General features: G+C 36.8%; 1 protein-coding gene across 1 annotated transcript; it reads left to right on the top strand.

Moving 5' to 3' along the window:
* Nucleotides 1-684: 684 nt before the first annotated feature.
* Nucleotides 685-10,738, top strand: LOC104215205 (golgin candidate 6). The gene is made up of 20 exons (XM_009764959.2): nucleotides 685-774; nucleotides 968-1,024; nucleotides 1,124-1,176; nucleotides 1,984-2,111; nucleotides 2,211-2,263; nucleotides 3,256-3,402; nucleotides 3,492-3,565; nucleotides 3,656-3,725; nucleotides 3,801-3,854; nucleotides 3,959-4,054; nucleotides 5,354-5,404; nucleotides 5,485-5,571; nucleotides 5,705-5,818; nucleotides 5,895-5,966; nucleotides 6,234-6,419; nucleotides 6,599-6,702; nucleotides 6,956-7,004; nucleotides 8,334-8,399; nucleotides 8,756-9,526; nucleotides 10,015-10,738. Exons 2-20 carry the CDS (start codon nucleotides 1,001-1,003, stop codon nucleotides 10,549-10,551), a joined length of 2,736 nt encoding a protein of 911 aa, XP_009763261.1. The 5' UTR covers nucleotides 685-774; nucleotides 968-1,000; the 3' UTR covers nucleotides 10,552-10,738.
* The last annotated feature ends 419 nt before the right edge of the window (nucleotides 10,739-11,157 follow it).

An 11,157-nucleotide genomic window follows, 5' to 3' on the forward strand; every position in this document is an offset into this window, starting at 1 on the left:
AGTAAGTAGTCTAGAGTGTTCATAACAGTAGTATTGACACGCAGTCTCGCTTTCTGTTGGTAATAGGTTTATATGACTAACTGTTATTTTCTTTCATTGTTGATCACCTAACTATCTTGTTATTTTTATTCTGATTTTGTATGACTTTTTGGTACTCTCCCTTCTTGTCTATATTTTCATTAATGTGGTGCTTCTGCTTTCGTGAGCCGAGGGTCTATTGGAAAAACCTCTCTATCCTTACAAGGCAGGGGTAAGGTCTGCGTGCACACTACCCTTCCCAGATCCAACGGTGTGGGATAATACATGGTATGTTATTGCTGTTATTATAATATAACTAATTATCGGATCTATTATTCCAATAATGTAAGAATTTTACACTTGAACCTAAACAATAAAAAGAAATGTATATTTTAAGCCGTTGTGAAAAATAATAGTTGAAAAAAATATTTGTTATATATATGTGTATTATATACATATAATATTGGTATTATATGTACTTTTAGCTAGTAAATATAATTAGTTTAGGTCAACCGGTCAATTTTATTTTGCAAAAAATAAAGGGGGTAATAAATAGCAATTTGGGTCGAGAAATCCAGCCCGCGTAAATAAGTAAATCCAATCCAATTAGATATGGGGCCTAGTACAAATTAGCGGAACACACGTCACGTTGGTTTTGAATCCAATCGAACATCCATTTGACGTTTTGACCCGACCCTCTCCCTCTCTCCTTCCTTCTTCTTCCGTCCTTCTCCTGCGATCTGATTGTTGTCTCAGGTAAGCTCACACACCACAAAAGCTCTTTATTGTTTTTAATTTTACTTATGGAATACTATAATCACCTTCCTTTGATCGAAACTATTCTCAATTTCTGATCAAGTTTTGATATTTTTCTGCTTTTCAATTCGGGTTTGATCCTGTTGTGTTCTGGATTGTTAATTGAGGTTTTTTTTCTCGTAATGTATTCCAGAATTTAAAGTGACGTGATCAGTTTATTGACCAGATGGATTTAGTTGCAAAGTACCAGGTACTTATTTTGTTTCCTAAAATGGGCACTTTCTGATGAACAAATATTGTGATAATTTGTAGCATTAGTTGTGATTTAATTGATTGAAATGTGTTTCAGGGTGTAGTTGGAAGGGTGTTTGGTAATGAGAACTCCGGTTCAAGTGAAGATAGGTATGTTTTTTGTTTCATCAATTCCTTTATTGATATCTCTAAAGGGTTCAATTCCGACGTGCATTTATGAATTGTGGTGGTTTATGCGAGCTACATTTATATACAACTGAAAACGAAAACAACTATGCACAGAATCTCTATTTAGTCGGAGTTGACTATATGAATCCTCAATATCCATTTCACCGATTGCCCTTTGGTCTGGTGGTAAGACCATAGCAAGTGATTTGTGAGCTAGGTGCACGTCGCACTAGAACCCTGCTGCATGCAGAACCTAGTATTTAAGTGGAGAAGGGTGGAGGCAGGACCATTATATACCGAGTTTCGAAACTTGCACCACTTGCTCTCGGGGATTCCTTGGTTATCAAAAGAATAAAAATAAAAAGCCTTATAAAATAAATAACATTATGAAGGAAAGACAGTAAGATAAATGATCCACTTCCTGGCAAGGAAAATAGACTCAGGTCTGTATTTATTCACTTTGAATTCAGATAAATACTTTCTTTAATCATATATCTTGATGGGTTAATTAGGTGTTATATCCATGGAATGTGAACCTTGGTAGATATTGCTGCAGTACTTATATTTCCAATATGGTTAGAAGAAATGACTTCTTGCTAGAATGAGGGAGACGTTCGGGATATGATGACATGACCCTGGAAATTGAATTTGTCCCTTAGATTGTCCAGCTGATTATGTTGTGCTACTTTTTGCTGTTTTTAAGCAGATCAAAAACATTATTTCCACCTTGCAGAGTAGTCCAACTAGTTTAGCATGTTTATTCATCTAGTTTGTTCTTTTGACCAATAGCTATGTCGAACGCTTGCTTGACCGGATTAGCAACGGTGTGCTGGCTGAGGACAGGAGAGCAGCTATGCTTGATCTTCAGTCTGTTGTCACTGAAAGTCGTGCTGGACAGATGGCCTTTGGAGCAATGGGTTAGTGTCTCTTGTTATCTGGACAAGGGAATTCCTGCCCTATTTTTCTTTACCAGTGAGTATGTAATGATGTTTATTTATATCTTATGTTTCTTGCAGGGTTCCCAGTGATATTGAGTGTCTTAAAGGAGGAGCGCGATGATGTTGAGATGGTACAATTGCTTTGTTGCCTGTTTTAAATATGAAAGATATGTTAATGTTATTTTAGTGGAGTTTCTGCATTCTGTGTATTATTGGCCTGAAATCAAGCTATAGTGCTAGGTAATTGGGTGCTTTATTCCTCGAGTGCTACAAAAGGTAAACTTGACTTGAGCGAATTTATTGACATCCATAATGAAGTCAGGGCTAATTCTTGAAAAGTATAGCTGTTACTTATTGTAGATGTATATGTTAAAAACTAATGTTGTCAATGTTGTCAGTGACTGAGTTTGATATCACCCACTCTGCGGGTGATGATTTCTTGTGGACTCATGTTGTCTTTACTGATTCTAAAAAGAAAAGAAAAACATGTCTTATTAGTTATTATATGCTGGCTGTTATTTCAGATTTTTCCTTTTTCTCCTTCAATTTTTTGTTTTTGTTTTTGTTTTAAGAATTATTACTAATATTAAGATTTTATCCTAAGGAGACTTGCTAGAAGGAAAGAACACTTTGAGAACTACATTTTCAGATTTTCTTATACACAATAATTTCATGCGTTGGACTATTTTTCTGTTGTTTGTGCATCAAACTGTTTGGTCTTCTGCTGTAAAGAACTATTCTTGTTAGACACTATCTCCGACTTAAAACTTTGTGCTACTTTCTCAGCAATGTTAGTGGAACCTTTTTTTCATGTTGGAAACAACAAGGTATTTACTACTTTTTATTTTATTTTATTCAGGGATTACAAGGTATTTACTTTTGAAAGATTTAGTGCAATTCGTGATTCTTCTGGTTGATCCTTGCATAAAAAAGTCTACTACTTTCTTACTTTATGAAAAAATATATACACAACAACAAATTTTAACTGAAGTGGTCCGTTATTTCCATTGATGGCGAATGGCAAAATCTTCCTTTTTTTGCCAATTGATGCACGTTTTATGCAACATTGTTACCTTGCTCATCTCACTTAGTACTAAAAGTTACTCATATTTGGTGCTTGAAGGTCAGGGGGGCTCTGGAAACTCTTGTTGGTGCCTTAACTCCACTTGATCATGCAAAAGGGCCTATGAATGAGGTTCAACCAGCTTTGATGAATAGTGACTTGCTTTCGAGAGAAGTAGATAATATCTCTCTTCTCTTAAGTTTGTTGGTAAGGATGTTCTTTGCTATTGTTCTTGCTTTGTTTGAATTTGTATAGTGAATAATCTCTTTGCGATTGGCTGAACTAATACCCTGCAGTCAGAGGAGGATTTCTATGTACGATACTATACACTTCAACTTTTGACAGCCCTCCTAACTAATTCTCCACAAAGGTATCTTTAGTACTTTCTCTGCATATTATTACAAGTATTTGTCCTTTTTAAACCCATTTTGAGGGGACGGCATGCTGAAATACTGTTCAGGTTACAGGAAGCTATTCTGAGCATTCCCCGTGGTATCACACGGCTGATGGATATGCTTATGGATCGTGAGGTATGAACTGGGAAATGTTAAAACTGTTTATGCTCGTTGTCTTTGTGGGATTCTAACCTTTGGCATGTCTTGAAGGTCATTCGAAATGAGGCACTGTTACTTCTAACTTACTTGACGCGTGAAGCTGAAGTAAGTACTACTTCCTTTCCTTGGTGGCTGCCCTCCCCCATGTTTTAAAAATATTTAGATTTTAGTTTGTGGCCTAACATGGCTAATTCCTTTACAATCTACAGCAAATTCAAAAAATTGTGGTCTTTGAAGGTGCTTTCGAAAAGATATTCAGCATTATAAAAGAGGAGGGAGGTTCAGAAGGAGGTGTTGTTGTGCAGGTTTGGATAAGTGATCTTACGCTTAAGTCTAAAATGTTTTTTTGTGGAGTAATAAAAGTAGGAGAACTGAGATGACTCTGATGTTCCATTCCCCCTCTTTCTGGAGGGGGCCTTAAATGATTTTTCAGTGATCATGCGCTCAATTCGCTTAAACTGTCATTGAAATATTTAGGGTTTCTTCACTCAAAATTCTTGCTGATTTGAGTAATTTTTTTTTGGTAACTGAGCAACTCTTGATATTGGTTATCAGTCAACATTTCAAGACAAAATCAAAATATACAAATTTTTGTTGTTTTCTTATTTGAGACTCACATGATTTACCTCCTTTTTTCTTTACTTTTTGGGTAAAGGGAACTCAATGACTTATTTTTTTTACCTATTGACTTAATGGTGATGAGAAGCAGTTTTGCTTTGTTGATAAATTGCTAGTCTTTCTTTTCGTTGTTATTATCATCCTTTAAAATTTCTTCCTCTTCTCCCCCTCCCCCCCCCTCCCCCCGGGTAGTGGGGAGAGCTTTTAATCTATCTCTAAACTGAGAAATGAGAATTGGCCTGTGTTGAGCTTTGGAGCTTGCTCACTGCTCTTTATCCAAATAGCTTCACATGATAAATATATTTTAAGTGAAAGAGGGGAGAGGGGGCCGATGTTTTCTATGAGATGCCTAGTCCAGGTCTTGAGACCATAGCTTGCTGCTGGAAACATAATAGGCTTTTTCCACTTCATTAGGCATACTTAGTCTGAACCATATCTATGATACAGCACTCCTTTGAATCTTTCCTAATTTGGTTTCTCCATTTTTTCCCTTAATGTCCTAGGACCCGTATCTTTAGGTGAAGCAGCTGCTTTTTGTTGAACTATCTTGAATCTCTTTCAATAGTTCGGCTTTGTTTTTTTACCCTTCCCCTTCAACCAAGCAAAAAGATTTCAATTCATTACCGGGCATGGAAGCACTCAAGCTAAAGCAATACACCTAAAGAATGGCTAATGATGCTGGAGTTTGTTCAAAAGTTTTGAACTTGTGTCGTCTGTCATTCTCTTGCCTTTTTACTTTTTCAATTTATTATTTGGGTAGAATTTTCGTCATGTTCTTACTTATTTCAGGTATTCAAACACCTTCATTCTTTGTTGTAAATCTTAGTAGTTCATGGTTTCCAGAAATTGCCTACATGTGTTACAGTACACTTGCATCTGGTTTCTTAGAAAATGTGTGACAGTAATATTAACTTGGTCCTGATCACTGCTTTGTTGTTGAACATTTAACGGAAACCTTTTGTTGCTTTCTTTGTGGAATTCTTCAGGACTGTCTTGAACTGCTGAACAATCTCCTCCGCAATAGTGCGTCAAATCAGGTTTCTGCTTGAGTGCGTCCCTAGTGTTCATTACTCATATAATTTTTATGTTCCTAGTATTTACTATGACTCTATTACAGGTATTACTTAGGGAGACGATGGGCTTTGATCAGTTGTTATCAATTCTGAAGCTCAGAGGGACCACCTACAGATTTACACAACAGAAGGTTAAACCCAAAATCCATTTGTTTTTCTTTCATTCTTTTTATATATTAAATGGGCTGCTAATATGATTTACTCCTGTACGTAAGCCTTACTGGTCTCTTCTCATTTTCTTGTGCCTCACTTGATTGCCAGTAGACAATTAATCTACTCAGTGTGCTAGAAACCATGAATTTGCTAATCATGGGTGGCCCAGAAACTGATCTTGGCAGAGATGCAAATAAGCTGACTAATAAAACAGTCTTGGTTCAGGTTTGTTCTTTAATGTGAGACTGCTTACGTTTGGATTGCCGCATCATCTTCCTGACCTATTTGATTGATATTGTAGAAAAAGGTCTTGGACCATCTCTTCATGTTGGGAGTTGAAAGCCAATGGGCTCCAGTTCCAGTGCGTTGTACGGTGAGTTGACTAGTTCTTGATGCCTTCAAATCGATGGCTTCTTTCTAGTTAATCAACTTTCATGGTTTCTTTCTTGCACTTTCAATAGTAGGATAGGCAAAATCAAGAAAAGAGTGTAAGGGGTTGAGGTGATATGACGGTTACTAAGACTTCTCTTCTGCGAATTCCATTTACACTATAACAGAGTGAACATTGTTCAGTATAATTGCTGCTATAGCTAGTGGATTCTTGAAACTTTATCCTCAGCACGGTTTTCATCACTGTCAGGCACTTCATTCCATTGGTGATCTGATTGCAAATCACCCTAAGAATCTTGAAGAACTTGCAAGCAAAAGGCTCGGAGAGGAACCAGATTTAGAGCCTGCTTTGAATTCTGTCCTCCGGATACTTTTGCGTACTTCTAGTAAGCAAGAATTCATGGCAGCTGACTATCTTTTTAAGAACTTCTGTCAGGTTGGTATCTTAACTGAGTTCTTGCTTAATTAGGTTAGATATTTCAAGGAGTTGGTTGTTACAATTTTAGAATGATGTCAGATATTGATAAACAACCCTTCCTTTACTATCTCTTTTTTTGGACTTTAGTTGTGCATTATGCTTTCTTGAAATGTACATGTTCTGTGTGATGTGTGCAGCAAAATCCAGATGGCCAGACAATGTTGGCATCTACTCTAATTCTTCAGCCACAATCAATGATTTATGCCCCTTTTGAGGAGGATATTAACATGTCATTTGGAAGGTAATCTATGCTGCTGAAACTTTTACTTCCTAGTTCTTCTTTTTAGAGTATTTGCAACGTCTTCTCACTGAATAAAGTATCCATTAAACACCCCCTCTCATCCCATAAATACACAACTAATTCGAAGTTCAAAATAAAAAAGCAAAAAGATAAAGGAAAGGAACACTTAATATGCTTCAGATGACTTCACATCTCAAACCCTCATCTCTATTTTTCTCTTCTTTTTTTTTTCTTTTTCCTTTTTTGGGGGCAGCATGCTTCTACATGGTCTTACCACAGGTGAAAACGAAGGTGATCTTGAGGTAATTTCATGGGTTTATACACTTTCTCAATGGTTCTCTGATAATTTTCAAAATAGACACTTTTATAAAAAAAAAGACAAAATAGACACTTTTGTGCTTGATCGTTGTTGGTTTGTTTTCACATCTGCAAGACTATTGTTTGATTTAGGTCACTAGACTCATCCAGTTCCCATGATACATGATACATAATCCTTCGGTTCATGGAGTAGAAACAATTGACGATCCATACCTGGCATAAGCCTTGGCGTAACTGGTAAAGTTTCTGCCATGTGACCAGCAGGTCACAGGTTCGAGCCGTGGAAACAACCTCTTGCAAAAATGCAGGGTAGGGTTGCGTACGATATACTATTGTGGTCCGGCCCTTCCCAGGACCCGCGCATAGCGGGAGCTTAGTGCACCGGGCTGCCCTTTTTTTTAATACTTCTTTAGAATATATCATTTGTATAAGTAGAAAAACCATAAGAACGACAACTATAATACTTAAGTTTTAGAAGGTTAAAATAGTAAACTAATAAATATTGTAGATATCAGTTTTACTGAGTTGAATGCGGAAGAAAAACGATATCAGATTACTTATTAGGAGGAAAAAAAAAGATTATATCAAATTGTAAAACAAAAGGATATAATTTGGTCCATAAATTTTGTTAGGCAATATACTTTGTTTCAATCTTGATATAATGTGCTCTAAGGAAACAAATTCATTTTCTCAAAATTTAAACCATCATTTGTGATGCTTATTTACCTAACTTAATGTAATACGCTATCCAAACATATTTGCTCTTAATCTTCTTACTAATCAAAATGGAGCTAGTAATTTAAAAGGCTCATGTGTAGTTAAAGTTTATACATTGCTTGTCCTGTTTCAAAACACCCACTTCTTTCAGTTTTGATTTTGTTATCCAAGAATTAGAAGATTGTGTGTGTTTTTCGTAATTAGGGGTGAAAATTGACCTGTTATTTTTCTTGAATATATTATCATTTTACTAACAATTATCATTATTTCTGGGCTTGATTTTTGTATCTGCTGTGCACAAGAGGATTACACATTTTTGTTGTTCTCCATGCTTCCGATCATCTTTTCTTGGCAGAGCGCCAGAACCCGTAAACCCACTTCCCACCAGCAAGTGAATCATGAAATACCTAAAATATGTCAAAGAAAGGAAAATCCTGGTTTATAAAGCGTGTCAAATGATTGTCTCAAAAGATTTTGAATCTTGGTGTTTCTCCTTCTGTTAGCACATATCTATTGGTTCAGGAGTTGATATGTATACTCGGAGCATTAATTGTCATTTTGTCATAGATTCAGCATGTTAACTTTCAAATATGCAGACTTGTTCTAGAGCTGCCAGTGTTCTTTCGCATGTCATCAAGGGTAATAACCAATGCAAGGAAAAGGTATGCAAAGTTCCTCCCACCATCCAGAGATGTTTTCCTTTATCTGACTAAAATAAGTTTTTTACACATGAACAAAAAGGAAAAAGATATTTTCATCGTTGAGCGATGTTGTCAAAGTGTTTTTCTGCACCTATATTATTGTTATTGTTACTATCAGTTCTAGTCGAGCGTGCTCTGCACCATTATGTATTGTGGAGCTAGAATTCATTTATGTTTTATAGATATAGCAAGATACACCTTGTATTTAGGAGAACAGTCACGCTGGACTGTGCTGCTGTTTCTGTTATAAGAAATACTATAAGATATAGAAGTTTGTCTACCTTATTCTTTGGTTTAAACATATAAGTGAATTGCAGGTTCTGCAAATTCAACTTGAAGCACCTATGCCCACTCTCGGAGGCCCGGAGCCTTTGTTACACCGTATGGTGAAGTATCTGGCTCTTGCCTCTTCTATGAAAAGCAAAGATGGAAAATCAAGCACAAGCACATCTGAGAATGTGTTTGTTCAGCCCATTATCCTGAAACTGCTAATTATTTGGCTTTCTGATTGTCCGAATGCGGTGCAATGCTTCCTTGATTCACGCCCTCACCTGACGTATTTGCTGGAGCTGGTCTCAAATCCTACCACAACTGTATGTGTAAGGGGATTGGCTGCAGTACTATTAGGAGAATGTGTAATCTACAACAAAAGCAATGCTAGTGGAAGGGATGCCTTTAGCATAGTTGATGCCATAAGCCAAAAAGTTGGGCTTACATCGTATTTCTTGAAGTTTGATGAAATGCAGAAAAGCTCTCTTTTCACATCTGCTAAGCCATTTTTGCCACGTAAGCCACTGACAAGATCTACTGCTGCTAGTATGGCTGAGATTGAAGATGTCGGAAATGAATCATCTGATCAGAAGAATGAGAACCATCCTATGCTTACATCAGTATTTGATTCTCCATTCGTCTATTTTATGAAGCGCTTGGAGGCTGATATTAGAGAAAAGATAGTAGAAGCTTACAGCAGCCCAAAGACCCAGGTGACAGTTGTACCAGCAGAACTTGAACAAAAGAGTGGGGAAAATGATGTTGACTACATCAAGCGGCTGAAGACTTTTGTTGAGAAGCAATGCCATGAGATACAGGTAAGGACCTTAGGGGTAACCTATGTTCTGAATAAATGTACTTTTCCATGAAACACAAACATTGATTTATTTGCTTCTCACTATTTGTATATCTGCATATGGTTTTGTCTGCACAGTTGGGGTCTCAGTTGCACGACAAAGTTCCTAGGAAAATCAAAACTGCTGATATTTAATTTACTTGAGAAAAACTATCATGGCACTTTTTCACTAATTTAGCCATCTTTATTCTTTATGATTAAAAATTACTGCATCATGTAAAGACGACAACTTAAGAAAGGTAAGGTAATTCATAGGATTATACTAGTCATGTGTGCACCTATCCTCCAATGCAACCTGGGAGACCGTACAAATACTAACATTTCATACTTCAAGCAGCTTTCTTCTTTTTGTTTTTTGTATAGTTGGGATTCGTGTATGCAGTACTTCCATTTTGCTTCATACCTTTGTTTTCTGACAATATTCAACTGCTCTGCTTTCTGCAAAAAAAGGACCTTTTGAGTCGGAATGCCACTTTGGCTGAGGATCTGGCGAAAACTGGTGGGAACAACTCATCCCCTCTTGAGCGTAAAGTCAGTGGGGGCTCAGATAGAGTTCAACTGGAGACTATGCGTAGAGATCTTCAAGAAGCTTCTCAACGTATAGAGATGCTAAAGGCAGAAAAGGCCAAAGCTGAATCAGAAGCTTCAACGTATAAAAACTTAGCTGGGAAAACGGAATCTGATCTTAAAAGCTTGTCTGATGCATACAACAGTCTGGAACAGGCCAACTTCCGACTAGAAAAAGAAGTAAAAGCTCTAAAGAATGGAGACATCGAAGCGTTAAAGGAAGAAGCAAGGGAAGAAGCTCTGAAGGAGAGTGAAGCTGAACTGAATGATTTGCTCGTCTGCCTCGGACAAGAACAGAGCAAAGTGGACAAACTTGGCAATAGGCTAAGAGAGCTAGGTGAAGATGTAGATAAATTGCTGGAAGATATAGGGGATGATATTGGTGCTGATGATGGTGACGATGAAGAAGATGAAGAGTAGAATGATGTTTTTTTTTTCTCAAGTAAATTTATTTCATTGTATTTCTTATTAGTTTTTCTCTTCTCCACTCCCCTCTGTTTTTCTGTGGTGCATAGGTTGTACATTGTAAAAATTTCCCAATACCAACATAATTTATGCCCGAACCAAGGATGTAAACCATCTTCTTGCATTATTTGTAATTTCTCTACTAGGTTGCTTTCCTTTGCCTACAACAACAACAAGCCCAGTGAACGCAGATCTTATCCCTACCTAATGAAGGTAGAGAGTCTGTTTCCGAAAAATCTTCGGCTCAAAAGAAGTGAAAATGAAGGTTGCTTTCCTTTGCATGTCCGTTTAAAATAAGTAATAGTGTCTCGTCTTTAACATTTTAGTCTTTTTAAATGACGCATAATTCATTTCTGAGATAAATAGAGGTAAGCCTTTCAACAAAATACGTGTGCAGTCAAACCTCTCTATAACAGTCTCGCTTGTTTCGAATATTTTTGGATGTTATAGTGAAGTGCTGTTACAGAGTATATATTATAACATAAAAATTGGTTCCGGAAAAGCTTAGCTTTTATAGTGAAGTATTGTTATATAGGGATGTTATAGAGAGGTCCGTACGTA

The sequence above is a fragment of the Nicotiana sylvestris genome, chromosome 8 (assembly GCF_000393655.2).
Source record: "Nicotiana sylvestris chromosome 8, ASM39365v2, whole genome shotgun sequence".
NCBI lineage: Eukaryota > Viridiplantae > Streptophyta > Magnoliopsida > Solanales > Solanaceae > Nicotiana > Nicotiana sylvestris.